The sequence below is a fragment of the Rhynchophorus ferrugineus genome, unplaced genomic scaffold (genome assembly GCF_030347505.1).
Source record: "Rhynchophorus ferrugineus isolate W39M unplaced genomic scaffold, kcgeb_rfMv2 rfM11, whole genome shotgun sequence".
NCBI lineage: Eukaryota > Metazoa > Arthropoda > Insecta > Coleoptera > Curculionidae > Rhynchophorus > Rhynchophorus ferrugineus.
The window spans coordinates 29,340,596-29,360,713 of record NW_027472590.1 but is presented as its reverse complement, the minus strand read 5'-3'; the positions used below and the strand labels follow the sequence as shown (position 1 = coordinate 29,360,713).

Sequence of the window (20,118 nt, the reverse complement as noted above, 5' to 3'; positions counted from 1 at the left end):
AGTTCTTGAAAATCATACGTGCATTTGAAGAATATGATAGAAATAGAATAAGTTATCTTGCATTCACAAATTAAACTAATGTTTCTGATATATTTTTCATTTCCTATAATATAAAGGATGTAACATGAAGAACCTTTTATAATAACCTTCATTTTAAAATAATTTTGAAAAGAAAAATGTGAAAATAAAGGAATATACAATTATTTATCAATATATAAACATTACAATAACAAACCAAAGTCTTAGTTTCTGTAAATTATTCTTATTCTTGAAGTGTATAATATATATTATCGAATTCCCAAAATTAAGCTAAAATCTCACTTGATACTTAAGTTCAAATTAAATTCAACTAAGTTTATTGTCTATTATTTTTATTTTATATAATATGTCTAAGTTATTTAACCTCTTATAAATATATTTAATCTTAAAAAGAACACGAGAAAATAAGACAACATGTAAGGTAACGAACATAATTTATTTATCAATATACTCAATATAAAATGACTCAATATTATATCTTGCACAGCACCAAAAAGAGTTTTACAAATGAAAATTGTACCGACTTCAAAAACTAAATAAGGAATAAAAATAAACAAAAACCTCATTTAAACTAACTATTACACGTATTTAGCTTATTCCCTACCTAAACCTATTTATCTATTTACAATATTATTTTAACTATCAGTTTGAAGTCGGTACGAGCAACAAATTAGATTTATTTTGTTCGTAATTTAATTTTGACCCAAGATATATTATTATTTTTGTATTGGTTGTATTCGACACCGAGACGGCAATATTTCTACGGCTTCTCATATAATATGGAGAGTGCATAAAAAAGAAATTGAACCCTTACTAAAACTCTTCAAAAACCCCTGAAGGATATAGCAGTCCGGTCTCTGCTTTCATCATCAGCTTACCTAAATAACTAAGTATACAATTAGTTGTCTGTACGTCCCCATAATATTTAAAGAAATATCCTCCGACTCCTAACCGTTGAGGAGTTGTGTCTTCCATCACATCAGCTCAGCAATAAGATTATACCCAAATATCTGATATTTTTTTATCTAAAATAATGTGAAAACATTGTACGCGCCGTTGAAATTTGAGGATTTGCCTCGATTTACCAACAAAATATTATATATATGAAATTTACTGTTGTGCTCTTATTATGGTAAAAGCGAGTAGTTAAAGAGACAGCTTAAATATCTATTAAAAATATAATAAAACAGTCATGAGATCTTGTCTATAAAGTCTATAAAATCGGTCTCAATTTGTTGGTCTACAAATTGTATTATTTTATTTTGTATTAATGTATTTTTTAAAACATACTTGTTAAATAATAAACTTTTCTGACTCGTAGACTGGTAGATGAGGTGATGCGTAGACCGAAGAAATTACCACCTATCTCGGTTAAGTAGCCTTAACCGAAAATATTAATTATCACTGTCTTAACCAGTATACATTCGTTTATGTAAATGAACTTTTCAAAATAATTAAGTTTAATTAGTAGCACTTTAACAGATCAATTGAAATGTCCCCGTCCTACCATAGTAAAACACATTTTTTAGCAAAATTGGTTTTTTTATTCAACAAAATTCCCTTTCAAGGGTTGAAGCCACCCTACAACTTTTCGATATTGTTTTTGTAGTACGATCTGTCCTTTGCTTCAAAATAGGCCTCAGTTTCGACGATTACCTCTTCATTCGACGAAAATTTGTTCCTAGCGAGCACTCTTTTGAGATCTGAGAAAAGGAAATAGTCACTGGGGGCCAGATCTGGAGAATACGGTGGATGAGGAAGCAATTCGAAGCCCATTTCATGGATGTTTACCATAATTTTCACTTACAAACACGGTGCATTGTCTTGGTGAAGCAGCACTTTTTTTCTTCAAATGCAGCCGTTTTTCGGCGATTTCGTCCTTCAAACTGTCCAATAACACTATGTAATAGTGGCTGTTGACGGTCCTTCTTTTTTCAAGGTAGTCAATGAAAATTATTCCATGTGCATCCCAAAATACAGACGCCATAATTTTGCCAGCTGACTGTTGCCATTTCAACGCTTTGGAGCGGATTTATCATGTGCAGCCCACTCGAATGACTGTCGATTGGACTTCGGAGTGAAATGATGGAGCCATGTTTCATCCATTGTCAGTTATCGATGCAAAAACTCGGGTTTATTACGCTTGATCATCTTCACACTCTGATTCGAATCATCAACTTGTTATTGTTTTTGGTCAAAAGTGAGCTCATGCGGTACCTACTCTGCACAGAGCTTTCTCATACCCAAATATTCGTGAATGATACGTTCGTATGTACACGTTCAGTGATATCATGATCACATGTTCATGATATCTTTAGAATGTCTGCTATTTCATTCAATTTCAATTTACGGTAATTAAGAATCATTTTGTGGATGTTTTCGTCGGCAACAACTTCCTTTGAGCCACCGTCTCCACTGCGTTCATCGTTTTCGGTGCTCATTTCACCATGTCTAAACTTAGCATACCTTCATGGTTGATTTTCCTGGGGCTGTGTCCAGAAACTCGGCATCAAGCCAAATTTTTTTCTCAACTGTATTTTTCTCTTCAAAAAGCAATATTTTATCATCACGCGAAATTCCTTTTTATCAATTTTTTCACGATAACAAAAGTTGCTTCACTCAAAATACTATAATTCATAAACTAATGATCCGACGGCTGTCAAATTTATACACGCATCTTTTGAGGGTTAAAGCTAACTAAAAACATATGAAATTAATTGTAGTAGCGCCATCTATGTGTCAGGTTCGGGCCTTTTTAATTGATCTGTTACAAACAACTTTATAAAAGGGCAACAGAATTTGGCTCTTGGTATATATCTGTGTACATTTACCTTCAATGTAATTTTGCTATGCCACCATTTGGACATATCTTGGGTTTAAACTGTGGGTAATGTTTCGTGATTTCATTCTTCTTCTCTGTGAGGCAACGAAGCAATTATAATGATGGTTCTAGTGCCTGCATTTGCGGGACCACGCAAAATATGTCCTCGATTTCGCCTATTTAAGTTAAATCTGTATGTAATACTCTGTGACGAAAATCAAAATTACCCAATCAGTTCAGCCAGAGATTAACGAACAGCAATTTATTTTTAAATATATAGAAATTATTACAAATTATAATTTCAGTGTTTCTTTGCAACTGTTATTGCAATATGTTACTTTTGGCGCCCCGACAATTGTTTTCCAATTTCCTACTAGATTATGAAATAAGCTTTTTTTTATGAAAAATTGAACGTTACGAATTAATTCCGATACCTAATACTATTCAGTAGTCTTTTTGTCTTTTTTACAAGTTGCAAACTATTTTAAAGAAAGTTTCTGTGAACTTGAACATCCATGAAATTTATATTAAATATCATTAATGTTGTCAGTCGATTATTTAGAATCATATTTGATTATAATTCGTGTTTAAAAAGTACGTTTATATATAATTATAATAATGTTTTACCAATACACACCATCAATATTTAAATGGTTTGTACATTTAACACAAAAGTGGTGTCATTAAATATCCTCGATTCGTATGAATCAAAGAGATAACTAAAAATTGTCATAAATATATAATTATGTATATAAATTTTATAGCATTGTAACACACTAGTTTTGAAAACCTGCATTCAAATTGAAATATTTTATAAAAAATACTCCTGAATGCTTTTTTTCATATATATTTTAAAGTCTCTTTTTACCAGCGAGGATTTTTTTGGACTGGACCTACAGTTTAACGTAGGCTCCGAACCACTGTCCTCGGCATAAGCCTACCGACTGTCGAGTGACCACTTAAGAAATAATCCCAGAAGACATCCGGTCTTACCCAACCTGGTTACTGGAGTGATTTGGAACATTTTCCTTGTCGGATTTTGCACTCTTACCTAAGACAATCACAAATATTAAACAATCACAACCATAAATTTACGACCATGCCCCAGCAGGATTCGAACCCGCCACTATCGCAACAGTAGGTGGACCGTCCTGTCACCTTTACGTGGACCGTCCTGTCACCTTTACCACTGCACCAACCAATCCAACTCTGAATGCTTTTACTACTTACTCTCTCAAATGGATTGAGATTGAACTTCTTCCACTATTTGTCTTAACTATATACTCTAGAGGAAAGTAACTAAATATAGGCTACCATTTTGTTTTTGTATCAAAAATAAAAAAAACTTTTTAAGAATCAACGTTTTATTAACGTAACTTTATTCTGTCATATATTTTTGATAACAGAGTAGCATTTTTATATGTTTTTTTGTTAAAATATATTGTCAAAATTGAACATTAAATAACAGTGCATAACATATAACATAAAATATATCCTAAACACGAAAAAGTTACTCAAACATAGGCTATAAATGGGAACCTAAGTATAATTTAAGAAAATAACATTCATATAATGCTTATCTTGTAAGAATTCAAAAAACTTTGGTAGTTGTTTAGAAATTGTTTATCTTACTTGCAAATATCACATATCTAATTATCAAATTCTGGTCCTGTACAGTCATTATGCGCCGAAAACCCACCGAAGTGTTCTCCCCCTGCGTTCTGCGCCTGGAAAATGTTCCTGGCAGAACATACATTCTGCATCTATAGAGGCAAGGGTTTCTTTCCCTAATATGGCGTCTGGCTCAGTGTGTGAATCAAATTCCTCTTCACCGCTACTGTCTATCACTTCATTGCATTTTTTGTTTTCTTATTTCTAGACTTCTTTCTATTTTTTGTCTATATATTTTTTGTACATCCGGTTCAAGAGTTGACGAGAAATTATGCTTGCAAATTAGGTTCCTGTAGAAAGCCTACAATTTACGTTAATTTAGTGACAATTTATTTTTGTGTCGTTTCAGAAATAGTCTTAACCATGTTTTATCTGCTATGCCAAATTCATAGAATGTATTTTGGAGGTTGTTACGTTCTGTCAACATATATGCCTTTGAGAAGATTCTTGTCAAATGCCCTTGTCAATCCATTAAACTTACCTTCCATCGTCAAAACATATTCCACTAAAGTATTTTTCAACCGTGTACCCAATATTGTTTTCCTGCCTAATGTTATGACAGCCGCTTCTTCTGCGGTAAGCTCAATTTTCAATCTAAAACATTGCAAAGTCGTTCTTGGTTATTTGAAAGTTTTTGCTGCTATTAAGGTACCCATTTTCTTCTCTCGAACAATTTTTGTGGATTTAACCAGTTGTTCTACATCTCAAGTTTTCCTTGATTATTTTAGTACCTTAGTCCCACCTTAGTGATAGTACTTGAATATGAGATAGTACTTGAATATGAGCTAGCCCATATTCGAAATTTTTCATCGAAATAAATTTGATCTTATACTATTTGGATCTATGGTATTGCACTGTGGGGTACTACTAGCAAATCTAACATAGGTATCTTCCAGAGGTTCCAAAATAAAGCATTGCGAGTCATCGTCGATGCCCCTTATTACATGTCCAACAAACTGATTCAGCGCGATATCCCCTTAGAACCCATAACGAGCGTGATTCGAAGGGCTAGTGCAAAGTACTCTGAAAGACTATTGCGCATCCCAATGCACTCGCCAAATAGTTAAACGTGTGCGATGGCAGTGAAGTGCGTAGGCTCAAACGAAAACTACTGTACGAACTGGTTAATAGACATATAGAGTGAGATTTAATAATCTCTAGAATAAGCTAGAATAGTTTTTAGAATAAGTTAGGATATACTTTAAAATAAGTTAGAATAGTATCTAGATTGAGATTTAGATTATAAGTTGTACAGCAGATCACTTACTAAAGTGATCTACATGTTAGGATAGTTATATTATATAACGGAAATCATATAATAATACTTATTGCCCACTGGCAGATTGTTGAAGTTCTATGAGATTAATAAAAAAAATATATATCCTATAAATAAAATATATTGTCACACTATTTAGCTTTAATTTTGTTTAAAAAAAATACTGTATTTTTATGTACCTTGCGAAATAGGACGGAGGAAAAGGGCGAGGTAGAGTGAGTGCTATGAAAGGGCGAATAGACGTTTATTGCGTCTTTCTATCGTTTGTTATTGAGAATTGTTTCTAATTCATATTGAAACATTATTCCACTTTTTTTACGACTTTAGATCTAGATTGAGATCTACGATTTTAGGCGATTTTATATAATTTTCTCGTATTATCTCGTAATTTTTTATGCCTATGCAGAACAGAATAATCGCTCTGTAATTATTCTGGCCTCTTTAATCTATTTCTTATGTATCGGGACAATAAGTGCTATATACCAGACTTGTGAGATTTGTTCCTCTTTCATTTTCTTTAGCATTTCTGATACTGTCTTATGTCTGACCCAGTACATTATCGTTCTTCAGTTTTTACTTCATTACCGAGTAAGACTAGTGCGAGATAAATATAATAACTTGAGCTATAGTTTACACTAAAGGTATACACTTTATATAAGTTCGTATGGTTTGATTCGCTTCAATATCTTGATATCCTGCGCGTTGCCCAGTAGTTGTATTGCTTCCACGTTTTTAAGTTCCGTGTTTTAATGCGAAATCTTGGATAACTTCGCAAATCCTTTTGATTTTCAGGTCTTCGTGCAGTTCCTCGTTGGTTACGTAGCGGTAGGCATTGGTAATCAATCGAAGAACCTTGTTTTGATAGCGTTGGATGACTAGTTGATTTGAATTTTTAGTGCAACCCCATATTTGCACCCCATAGGTCCAAATTGGCTTTATGTTTGGCTGATAAATCAATTTCTTTGATTTAATATCAAGTTGACAGTATCTTAAAACTAACCAGTATAGTTGTTTTATTTTGGTTCTAATGTATTTTGCTTTTTGTCTAACATGATGTTTCTTATTTGATCTACCCTCAAGATGGATGCCGAGGTATTGAACTGATTCGGCTTGAGATATCGGGCATCCATTGAGTGATACAATTAGGTTTTTATTATTTTGCCACAATGCAAAATTAACGTGGACAGATTTGGAGCTACTAAGTTGAATTTTTCAATCTTTAGCCGATTTATAGATCTTGTGGACTGCCACTTGTACTTTTTCTACTACCCTAGTCAGAGATATGTCGTTTTCCATCGTAATTGTGTCGTTAGCAAAGCAACTTAAACATAAATGTTAATATTTTTCCTTAACACTAAATTTAGTAAATTTCTTTCATACGAATGGAAGTAGCAAGACAAAATGAAGTATAAGTATTTGAGTTATATAATAATATACATTATAAATTAGGTTTTTTGATGTGGTCTAACCTATGTAGAAAAAGTCTGTTTCATTTCCACCAATTTTATTGAACAATTTTATTGAACAACACTAGTAGACAAGATCCTCCGTATATTTATTACTCAAATGAAAAAACCGTCTTTACTTTTTAATTAAAAAAAGGAGCTCATCATCATAATATGACTGCTTATAGTTCCTAACGATCTTAATGATTTGAACATTTACCTCAGTGGTTTCGTATATTAAAACTTTGTCATTTGTTTCAAAGCATCGGTGCTGTAAAGTTAATAGTGTAAAGAAACTAGACAGCTAAACAATTTTTTAATTAAATATTTTATCGAAATATAAATTGAATTGGACAGAAATTTATTTTATATGTAAAATGATTTCTAGGGATGATGCTTTTAGGGCATTATTCGAATTTTCTTCTAACATGAGACTTATAAAGGCAACAATGTGTATTGTAATATTTAGAGCAATTTTTGAAGCTTTCATATGCGCGCCCTTAACTATAGATGAAATTCTAAACTATATTCCAATGATTTTTATCTTTTACGGGGTAAGCTTTCAAACATAAACCACATTATTTTCCACTATTTGATCATAGTGATAAAATTTATCAATAAAGTATTTAAACTAATAAAATTATTAAAAGAACATCTATTCTAACTAGTGATTGCTCTGTTTTCGAAATTCGAGTACAACTTATTTATAATAACTATAATAATAACTTTAAATTAAAACTTTTTTCACAATATTTTCAATATAAAAACCATCTCAAGAACTAACACTCACAAATCTTTTTTAATTTTAATTAAATTTTAATAATCAACAGAGTATAAATAAGTTTAAACATTATAACAAAAGTATCATGACTAAGATTATTTTCAGAAATGTAACAACTTCAGAGCAGCAAATATATTTTTTATTTTGATAGATTTTTATTTACTTTTATATTACAAATATAAACATTGAATATTAAACGAAGTAATGCATGTTTATATATTAATTAAAACAATAATGAACACAATTAGGTATTATATTATGTAAGATAAAGTAATGTATTTATAAGCATTAAATGAACTATTGACATCTTAGAACCTCTTAGGTCCATAAAAATAATTAAGTAATTGATAAAAAATTTAAAGAACAAATTGTCTATAAACGTAAACATAACAGGACAGTTACCGGCCTGACACATAGATGGCGATACTAGAATTAAATTCAAATGTTTTTAAGTTAGCCCTAACCCTCAAAAGATGCGTGTATAAATTTGACGGCTGTCGGATCATTGGTTTGTGAATTATAACATTTTGAAGAATTTTTGTTATTCTGAAAAAAATGGATAAACAGGAATTTCGCGTGTTGATAAAATATTGCTTCTTGAAGGGAAAAAATACAGTTGAAGCAAAAGTTTGGATTGATGCCGAGTTTCCGGACACTGGCCCAGGAAAATCAACTATCAACGATTGGTATGGTAAGTTTAGACGTGATGAAATGAGCATCGAAGACGGTGAACGCAGTGGACGGCCAAAAGAGGTTGTTACCGACGAAAACATTAAAAAATCCACAAAATAAATTTGAATGACCACAAATTGAAATTTAATGAAATTGCAGACACTCTAAAGATATCAACTGAAGGTGTATATCATATCATTCACAAATATTTGGGTATGAGAAAGCTCTATGTAAAGTGGTTGCCGCGCAAGCAAACTATTGACCAAAAACCACGACGAGTTGATGATTCGGGGCAGTGTTTGAAGATGATCAAGCGTAATAAACCCGAGTTTTGTTTCGATATGTGACAATGGATGAAACATGGCTACATGATTTCACTCTGAAGTCCAATCGACAGTCATCCGAGTGGCCTGCACACGATGAACCCGCTCCAAAGCTTGGGAAAAGGCAACAGTCGGTTGGCAAGGTTATGGTGTGTGTATTTTGGGACGCATCTGGACGCATTTTGGACGCATGGAAAAAGCAAGGACCATCAACAGCGACTGTTACATAGCGTTATTGGACCGTTTGAAAGACGAAATCGCCGAAAAACGGCCGCATTTGAAGAAAAAGAAAATACTGCTTCACCAAGACAATGCACCGTGTCACAAGTCAGTGAAAATGATGGCAAAAATCCATGAATTGGGTTTCGAATTGCTTCCTCATCCACTGTTTTCTCCAGATCTAGCCCCCCAGTGACTGATTTCCTGTTCTCAGATCTCAAAAGAATGCTCGTTGACAAAAAATTTTGGTCGAATGAAGAGGCGATTGCCGAAACTAAGGCCTATTTTGAAGCAAAGGACAAATCGTACTTGAAGTGAATTATGTTGAATAAAAAAAATAACTTTGCCAAAAAAATGTATTTTGGGGACTTTGCCGGGGACTTTTCAATTGACTTGTTACATATTTCATTACATGATTCCGGTTTAGTATATTTATCAAATTACTGTTAATTATTCATGATTTTTTTTCTTTGTCGCGTCTCATCTAGGCAAATTATGGTAGTTTAATTTTCTCTACATATTTTTCATTACTTATGTTAATACATTATAATTTTTATACCTAAAATATGTATTGAAAAATAATAAATTTAGAAAATCAGGCTTATTTGATAAAAGAGTAGTTTTTTTACATACATTTTTAAATAAAATTGCATAGTTCTTTACTTATTTAGTCCACTCAATCATTAAAAGATTAGCTGCCATTTTTTATGCCAGTAAAGTTATTTGTTTCAAACTATCATTTTTTGTAAATAGCTCATTTTTTATTTGTCTTCTATGGCTTTAGCTAATCTACTGGTACTTTGCCTTGTGTCCCACATACTAAATAGGACGCATGAATTGGATTAGAAATTAATAACAATAAAATTGAACAAAAAATCTTAGTAAATGTTACAATTACCTCTAATAGAATGTCTTCTATTCTGATATGATGCTATGTCTATTCTGACAAGCCAACAGAAGTACAACTTCTAATTTGTTTATTTCGTGTATTTATTATTATGATACTGCTTTCATCGGTGGACATAGCTCCTGTCCCTTTATCTCTAAGTTGCTGAGACTAAAGGATATTATTGATCCTAGCGTTTGAAAATGGCTACTCCAGTCCATTCTTCTTATGACTACTAGTGAAAATGACTACTATCATTTTCATTTTTCGGTGGTGCGTCTTCAGAGGTCAGCAGAGAGTAAGCGTAGCTTCACAGTTGTAGTTGTATATTGGCTTTTGACGTGTTTAATTTAAAGTAGCGGTACTTTGACACGTTGTTAAACATCGATTTCGTCAATTTTTTGATAACATTATAACAAACGCATCGTCCAGCTTTATTGCAGATTTGAAAAAAAACAATAGACCCTTTTCCTGTAAGGGACTATAGTGTATATCTTTATAAGAACCTCCGACCACTTGATTCAAAGTATAGATGACACTGCCCTGTTCAATAGAAGAAGACTGTTTTCATTTTCACATTTTATGCGTTTACGAACTGTCGTAACTATTGTATGAATAATTCGAAGTACATTGAACTCTAAATGAATGTTTTGCAGCTATGGAATTTTTGAAACTATAAAACTATATTTAAGAATTTGCAATTCAAAGTAATCAACAACTTGTGATGTAACGACATTTGTTGTAATTAAACACTTGTGACAAGACCCAATTGATAAGAACTTTTACTTCTTTCTTTTTTAGATGTTATTCCATCTCATAGCTATCACAGCAATCCGAAAAACATTTAGAAATGTAACTGATTTGTTAGATACTTTATTTGGGGAATATGATAGTTTGGTGAACGCAAATACATCTATCAAGCATCAACAGATGTTGGCTAAACAACTATTTGGTTCGATTTGTATCTTTGGTGCTATTTGTAATGTTTTAGTTTATAGTTCAGGTAATTTAATAATATTTCAAATATTCTTGTTTCATAAAATATATATGATATATCCTAAGTTATTTTGTACATACGTCATCTAAATTTGTGACGTCAAAATGTCGCAATGTTGCCGTATCATCGGTGAGTTTCTGTTCAGTTTGGCTTTGACATTCAATAAAATTTTAATTCACATAAAGTAATTAAACAAAAATAATGTTATCAAATATAATTGATTTTAACATTATAGTAAATATAATGCATATATTATCGAAGGACTTTAATTACAATTAAGTACCCAGTTATAATAGTTTGTAGGTTAGGGTTGTATTTGATTATATTTACATTGAACTCTTTTCCATAATACCTATGAGTTATAAGTTCTAAGCGCGTTTTTTATGTAGTTTTATTACCTGAACGCCTAATACACCTAATTAACAATTGTATATCCAAGTAATATATTTTACTTTTATTAGAGAGCATATTTACCTCATATTTTTTACGTTTAGTTCTTGTGGCCTTCGGTACAGCGTTTCCTTGTAAAGACGTTTTGATATCACAGTATTACCCATTTGTTTGTTCTGTTAACACCTGTATATATCTTTCTGTTGATGATTTGCCATATCTGCAAAATAGTTAATATTTCTTCTCTCTTAGCACATTTTAACCTTAACCTTAACCAAATGTATATTCTGAACATTTACACACATATCTGTGCACATTAATTTTTTACACTCTACAATAACATTTCCTACAGTTATAATATATCAATTATATACTCACCTTTACTGGTTTCCACTCTCATCATCCTTTCTTAACACATAATTTTTATTATCATCTTACCATGCGTGACCATTGGATATACTGGTCCTATTCTGAAATATTCATGTCTTATCTAAATATATAAATTGAAATAATTAGTCTTCCTTTATTTTATTATATATTTTTAAACATTTTTGTTATTTTTTAAAAGCAATATCCGGAAGTTCCATTAGACCTCTTCGATACTTTTCAGACTAACAGTTTCCTTTGAAAAAAATGTATTAAATTATGTTTGTATTGACGAACTACTCACTGTTTTTATACATTTTATATATTTAATATCTGATAGAGCTAGATCAAGCTGATCTTGATTCCTCACCTACTTTGTAAGACGACGTTTTTTTTTTCGGCGAATTCAATATTATATTTTTCATTTTTTGAGATATTTAAGTGGCCGTATCTATACTAATACTATAAAAAATATTAAAATAACGTCTCTAATAAAAATCCTTATCTTTCTAAAGAATTTCACTGCCAAGAGAGGACTTCCATTATGTCTGTCCTGTTCAAAGTAGCTGGTTAGAGACGCAATCTGTTCTGCCTGGCTTCGGAATTTTCATTCAAAGTAATGATAAGCAACGATTTGAAATTTATTAAAACAAGCAAAGCATAAAAATAACGTTTGCTGGTTTATAACCTTTTATTACTTATTGTTCTAAAGAATTTCGCATACGTTTGACAACCGGATGACTTTGACAGGCTAGTTCGTTTACGTGTTCGAACGTATCAGACAGAATTGTATCTCTTTTTAACTAGAAAAAAAAAATGAGAAGGAAAGTACTGTCTGATTCTATAACGAATGTACAAACGTAACAAAAAAACGTATGTGCAAAAAAACTTTGGACAATATAAATATAACACGCAAAATGTTCTCTCACAATATGACATCGATTATATATATATATATATATATATATATATATATATATATATATATATATATATATATATATATCAATAATAGGGATAATTTAATATATTCAAATTCAGAAATCTTCATTATAAAAATTACTTATAGTAGTATAATGTGATATTCCATCGTTCCCTTTCCAATTTTGTCCTTCCTTTGTGTCTTGATCTCGATTTTGACTTTATGCCTTGTTTTCATTGTTTATTGTTGTTGTTTGTTGTATGGATTTTTATTGTTCTCAGTTTATTATGAAGCTATTAAGTAACATGTGTGTTTTAATCTAATTTGACGTCAGTTGCTGGGTGTTTTACTTTCACCAAATTGTTTAATTAATATTTCTGTCATAACGTAATAGTTTTTTTATACAATTGTTAGGCGGATCAAAATATTCAGCGGTCCTAATGTATCTCAAAAAACATTTTCACGCTTGGCATTACTGTGGCATCTTGGTGGAGATGGTTGTTCTTCAGTCATGTTTTATCTTTTCAGCAAGATTCACTGACAAACTTATTGGACTATTTATACGAGTTTTATCTCAGGTAAAATTATATTTATTGATAATATGACGAGTACTGGTATTTTATTTTATTTCAGCTTAAATATTTTGCGATTTCTATTAATGATAATGATATATTGCATTATTCACAACTCAAAATGCGATATACGTTTGGAATATCTGATGAAATACTCCAAACGAAAGTTGACGAAGAGCTAAGAAATATTTATTATTACCATCTGAAAATTATAAGGTAATGAAATTTATATTTTGTTTCCTGAAATACTCCTACAGTTGTTTAGTTTTGTACAGATTATTAAATGATTGAGTGGTTCTGTTCTATTGACTTCAGTGATTTGATTAGCCATTAGCACAACAATGCTCTATGTTTGGTGGGACCAGAGTGCTGTGGTGTATCACGGACTATTGAAACTTGGTGAAATAGTTAATAGTTAATCGTCATCGGAAATAAATGATCAATTTGAACTATGCATTGATTGAAAAACGTCCAGAATGGTAAGGTGGCCAGGAAGAATTGAAAGCACTTGGATGGGACATATTATTCACCCGTCGTACTCTCCGGACCTTGCCCCGTCTGACTATCAACATTTCGCAATAATGGGACACGCGCTTGCAGAGAAGAAGATTTGTTTGCGAAGATTAATTACGTCACAAAATCTAACAAACTCTTCTTTGTAAACTTGTGCAATCGGACACCAAAATAAAAAAATGGTTTTATATATAATTTTCGATTTTTTTAGAACAATTCTTCAGTACTGCTTTCAGTTTGACGAAAATCGTTTTCCAAGAATTGATTTTTGAAAATGTTAGAAAGATGTTTTTTTAAGAATGATGTTTAATAGCTGTGTTTATGTTAAACTAAAATGAATATGTCTATTTTTCAGAATTGCCAAAGAAATCTCTGAATCATATAGGGTCAGATTCTGCGGAGGTTTTCTTCAGTTGTATGGGGTTTGCTATATTCCCATGATAATGACTTTTAAACCCCTCCTGCATCAAGTAGGTATTAATGTAAAATGTTAGGTGCTTGTGATGTTAGCTAAATTTCATCACTATTTTTTTTAATATCACTGTAAAAGTTTTTTTTTGCAAACACTGTAAAAGTCGAAACTTATAAACTAGTATTATTCTAAATTCTCGTATTATTCTCGTTATTCTATTAATGAGGTCGGATTATGGTAAACATGTTAATCTACGTTCTTCAGTGGTATCACGTACATTTAATTGCTTGGAGATGAGCATTCGGGTGCATTGATACTGTTTTATAGTACTTTAGACTGGCACTTCGGATCACACTCGTTATGAATTCCAGAGCGATACAGCAATATCTTATAATATAAAGATAATTCGGATTTTCGCCTTATTATTATACATTTCGAGATATATAATGTAGCTTTCTTTAATCAATTTAAATTATATGGCCGGGCTTACTATTACCAAAACTTATGACCGCCACGTCACACCCTATAGAAGGTTTGTGCTATAGTTAAGAATATAGCTGGACACACCCATTTACCTTCATACACTTTTACAACTACATTTGTTATTCTAGTCACCTGGGCATTTGTTCAATGCTTGTTAAATATCCAAATTGGTATATAAGTATTCGGTTTTTTCTTTCACTAATTGCTATAGATTGGATAAAACTATTGATTAAGATCTTTTAACATACAATTATTATATATTATTGTTTTAGATTGAAATGGTAATGGTTTTTACGGTAGCATTTGCTTTCTATGTTGTAACACTAGTAGTTTTCTATGATATGGGCCAAGCTTACGAGGATAGAGTAAGTTTAATTTGTATATTTTTGAAGGCCGATTTTTTTTTCGCAAAAAAATAATTCGAATAACTCCAGCATATCCTTTCTTTTTTACTGTGGATATTATAACTAAGAACGGAATTTTAAATCAATACATCACATCACAGTCTAGAAATTGCTACCTAGTAACCAATTCTATGAGCTTTAATGTAATGTTGGAAGAAGGAATCAACTTGGGAGATCAGATACAAACTGAAGACAAACTGGAATAGAAACTAAATAGTAATAAATTATCCTAAGAACATTTTAAAATTAATATCAGAAAAAAAGAAGAGCGAAGAAGAAATGCAATTTTTCAGGATTTGCGAAGATATAACTATATTGGGCAATTTTAAATTCTAACGGAGACCTGAACTTTAATGTTATATTATATATTTTTAATATCAATACCAATATGCTGAGTATTCGCTGTGGAGAACTACCAGAAACTTAAAAGGGCTTGTCACGCAAGCGATTTCGAAAAAGAAAAAGAAAAAATGAGGATGGCTACTAATCAGGAGAAAGCTACAAAGTCAGTACCATACGGTGGATGACGTTAAACCATTTCTCTGTGCTATTGGTCAGGAATGAACTAAAATTATTTTTATCACTCTAACTGGAGTTAAATAGGAAATAAAAAATAATATTACCGCTAGAAAGGTTTCTGGTCTTTCTTGGTTATTACCAGGAATATACTGAAGGAAATTCCATGAAAAGCCCTAATTAAGATTATCAATGTAATAAATAAATGCTTCATTCAGACTATAGTACCAAAACTGTAAAATATGGCTAAAGTAGGAACCTGAACGTAGAAACTGTCAAGTAACGTTATCAAGGACATGTACAACAGTGGTAGCAAGTCAATGTTGAGCTTTTCCAGATCTTAGATAATGATGGCTTCGTTGGGAACTAATCATCATTCAGAGAGTAATACCATTTGATCTAGTTCAGTAAAGTAGTGTGTAAAACTCAGCGTATATTATAACAGGTGGGGCGAAAGTCCCACTACCATTTTGATTGTCTATATCTTTACTTAACGAAAAGATAAGTAAGTTTGGATTTCATAAAAAGTTTATTTGGCCTTTACGTTTCCTTTTCGTTATGATTGAAAAAATTATATGGCTTATTCACATAAACTTTTAATTTTTAAAATCTCCATAAAAGTTTGGTGCTGTTATATCCGGATATGGTTGGAGATAGGTGGCCATGCTAAATCTCCACTTCCGCGAAATCAGTCTTATTGAAAAAACGTCATTGAATAATTGAATTGCTGAACGAGCTCGGTGGTGTGCTGTGGCCCCATCTTGCTGAAACCACATGTCCTCCTTGCTCTTGCATTTCAGGCACAGGAAAATTTCGAATCATATCTTGGTACCGTTCAGCAGTAACGGTAACTGCAACACCTTGGTCATTTTCAAAAAAAAGGGACCAATGATGTTTCCAACATGAATACCACACCATACGGTTGTTTTTTGTGGATGTAATGATGTTTCGTGAATTAATTGAGGATTTTGTGTTCCCAAAACAGATTATTCTTTTATTATTAAAATGGGCTTTATCGCTCATTATCAATTTAGCCGAAAAATCTTTAATTTCACCATACAGCCTTAGGATTGTATTACTGTACCCAACTAGTCTCCATAATAAAATTTAGACACAACATAATAGTTAAAGCTAAACAGAGCTAAACGTCACTTAACTAAGATGGCGCGCAATCAAAGTGGTAGCGGGACTTTTGCACCACCTTATAATTAGTGTAATTTAAACCGTAACTAATTAAGATAAAAATGGATAGCCTATTAGGGTTAAATTATTAGATTTTTATACTAAATAAGAGTTATAATAAAGAAATCAAACGTAAATAACTTTGCACTTCAAACAAGCAGTTACTTCGAATTTTATACACTCAAACCGACTCTTAAAGTATCGGCTCTCTAACAAGTATAATATAACTACTAATATTGTAGATTTCAGCAATATATGATGCACTTCATAACGTCGATTGGTATACCTGGTCGTCCAAGAACAGAAAAGTTTACATTTTGTTGTTAGAAAGAATTCCAGTGACAGAATCATTAGCTATCTCATTGAACGAAAAAGTCAACAGAAATTTTTTAATAAAGGTAAGCCTTAAGAATTACCGGCTTTTTTTTCGGAAAAAAGTTAGTAATCATAATTTGCAAGACAATTGAGAAATTTATTGAAAGTATAGCCTATTCGATCTATATATTTTGCCCATCTTTCAGGCAATTTATGGATGTCATCCCAAAAGAACTGTTTGTCTTTTGAGCAAAACCATTAATGGAATCATTTTCTAAATTTTTCTGCTCTGAAAACACGTATCCCATTGATGCGAAAAGTTGATAGACGGGCGGGGAAAGCTCTGGATAGTACGGTGGGTGCGATAATATGTCCCACTCAAGTGCTTTCAATACTTGCTTGGCCAGTTTTGCTTTATGAAAATGCACGTTATCGTGGTGTTAAATTACTCTACCGTGTCCTCGGGCTCATAATGGTCGTTTTTAGATCAATGTATGGTTCAAATTGATCATTTATTATCGGTAGCTATCTCTATTAACAGTTCTCTAGGTTTCAAAAGTTCGTAATAAATCACGCTACTCTGGTACCATCAATCACAGAGTATTGTCCTTTGACCAAGACGCTTTGGCTTCGAGTCGGTTGGTCGGCTTCGTCAGGTAATAACCTTAATTTTTTGCACTTAGGGCTATCAAAAGAAATCCACTTTTCATTACCAGTCACTATTCCATACAGAAATGACTTATGTCGACGTTTAATACGATTTTAAATTTGCCTGTCATTCAGGTGATGTGTCATTCAACTTTCCATATTTTCGATTTTCCCGATTGCTCGTAATCTATCGCTAATCGTTTCTTGGGCCGCATTTAACCTTTCCGTCAATTGTTTTAGACTTTGGTTTGGGTCTTCATCCCATAACTCTCGCAGTTTCTGCATCTTAAAACTGTTTCGGTCTACCAGAACTTTCTTCGTCTTACACATCGAAATCGTCAGTTTTGAATTTTCGAAACCAGCCTCACTTGTTTTTAAGGTTAGAATATGCGCACCGTAAGTTCCTACCAGCAAACGATGTCTTTCCGCGGCTTTTTCCTTTGATTAAATACGAATTGTAAGGCACGAAAGTTATTCAAAGTTATTTTATACATACGTCATCAAGTATTGCCTGCCGCAATTTGTAAATTTGTTTCAGAATTAGACAATACCTTCCTTCTCATTTCATTCTAGTTAGAAAGAGACACAATGCTGTCTGATTAGTTAGAACGCGTACACGAATGAGTCAATGTCGTCCGGTTGTCAGACATATGCACAATTCTTGAAAGCAATAGTGATAAAATGTTTTAACTCGAACCTATAAACTATTGTGGCAGTATAAACTGTTTTTAGATGTACTATAATGTTAAAATAAATTATATTTGATTGACATTTTTGTTCAATTATTTAATTTAGATTAGAATTTTGTTGTATGTCAAAGCCAAACTGAACTAAAACTCGGAGTTGATGCGGCAACATTGCGACGTTTTGATGTCGCAAGTTTAGATGACGTATGTACAAAATAACTTTAAATAGACTATATATAGCTTTGGAGCTTGATGTCAGTAGAATAAACTGACGTATGTGTCACATGATGACATTTCATACTTGGGCCTAGCAACGTCTGTAAGAAAAGCCGGTAATGACTTTCCGGTACACTTTGTATTTAAATTATATTTTGACCTGTATATACTCGTAATAATTTTATATTTTTGTTTCAGTATGTGAGGTTAACCTACGCCGTATTGACATTCCTGTATAATACCAATTTTCTGTAGATTTCAATGAATTTAATATATTGTTCGTGTCTTTAGTTTGTTGCAATATAGGGTGGCCAGGAAAAAATTCTTTCGTTTTTGAAAATTGGAAAAAAACTATTATAATATTATCTGACTATTAAAAAGATTTTTCAAATGTCCTGTTCGATATTGTTTCTAACCCTTGTTATGTTCTGAAAGAAACATATTTACGTAAAAGGACTTGAAATAAGTTAATTTTATATTAAACATTTTCCAACGTTTTTATCTGATATATTTTTCCAAAATACATTATCATGATCGAAAACAAGCATTAAAAGTTTGAGCTAGAGAAATACTAGTTGAGAAAGCTTTCAAACTTATATCATTGTCATGTATTTTACTATTTGTTAATATTTTGCAAGAACTAGAAGTTATATATGGAAAAGTATACAAATTAAGCTATTTTTCATTCGTACATATTATGTATTATATTACTTAACATAAACATCCCTTTGTTGAATAGCTATAATTTATAATCTTCAAATTTTTTTATTAAACTGTAACGTTTTGTTATCAATTCATGCCTTTCACAACTTACTTTTGGATAGGCTGCGGTTAATTTTCTCTTTTTAATAATAAATAGTTATATTATCTTAACAAACTAATTTTAAAATAATGGAAACTAAGTTTTAACTAACTACTAACTTGTGTAACTTATAATACTTTATAGTAACTTATATAATCTTTCACTGTATCTTATAGAATGAGCAAAAACTAAATCGAGACATTGCATGTTTACAGAAGTAGCTGTAACCTCGAAAATAATTCGAAATTTGAAAAACTCTCCTACAATGATATACTTAAAGATCCAAACTTGAATAATCAATTCAAAAATATATCTTAGAAAACTAATAATTTATTAATATTCTGGGCCACCCTGTATGTAGAATTATATATACAACTATATAATATATAGAATTAGAATACATAGCAGTGTTATATCAAACAATATTCTTCTTACTGGTATTATTCCGGTGTCTCTACAGAAGCACTACATGCATTTTTTGACTTTTGACTGTCGATTCTCTAACACAGTTGTCTAGTTATTTCTAAGCCTTTTAGCACAGGTAAGTAAAATCATTAACTA

The 20,118-nt window shown here is 31.7% G+C and overlaps 1 protein-coding gene across 1 annotated transcript; it reads left to right on the top strand.

Moving 5' to 3' along the window:
- The first annotated feature begins 10,878 nt into the window (after nucleotides 1-10,878).
- LOC143205205 (uncharacterized) lies at nucleotides 10,879-19,115 on the top strand. The gene is made up of 7 exons (XM_076418351.1): nucleotides 10,879-11,136; nucleotides 13,223-13,386; nucleotides 13,442-13,596; nucleotides 14,249-14,363; nucleotides 15,061-15,153; nucleotides 17,133-17,288; nucleotides 18,954-19,115. Exons 1-7 carry the CDS (start codon nucleotides 10,935-10,937, stop codon nucleotides 19,008-19,010), a joined length of 942 nt encoding a protein of 313 aa, XP_076274466.1. The 5' UTR covers nucleotides 10,879-10,934; the 3' UTR covers nucleotides 19,011-19,115.
- The last annotated feature ends 1,003 nt before the right edge of the window (nucleotides 19,116-20,118 follow it).

Bases quoted from the DNA above. Each gene is read 5' to 3' on its own strand.
- LOC143205205 (XM_076418351.1), top strand. From the start codon at position 10,935: ATGTTATTCCATCTCATAGCTATCACAGCAATCCGAAAAACATTTAGA. The intron at 13,597-14,248 runs GTAATGAAATTT...TCTATTTTTCAG, and splicing joins TACCATCTGAAAATTATAAG to AATTGCCAAAGAAATCTCTG. The intron at 15,154-17,132 runs GTAAGTTTAATT...CTAATATTGTAG, and splicing joins GCCAAGCTTACGAGGATAGA to ATTTCAGCAATATATGATGC.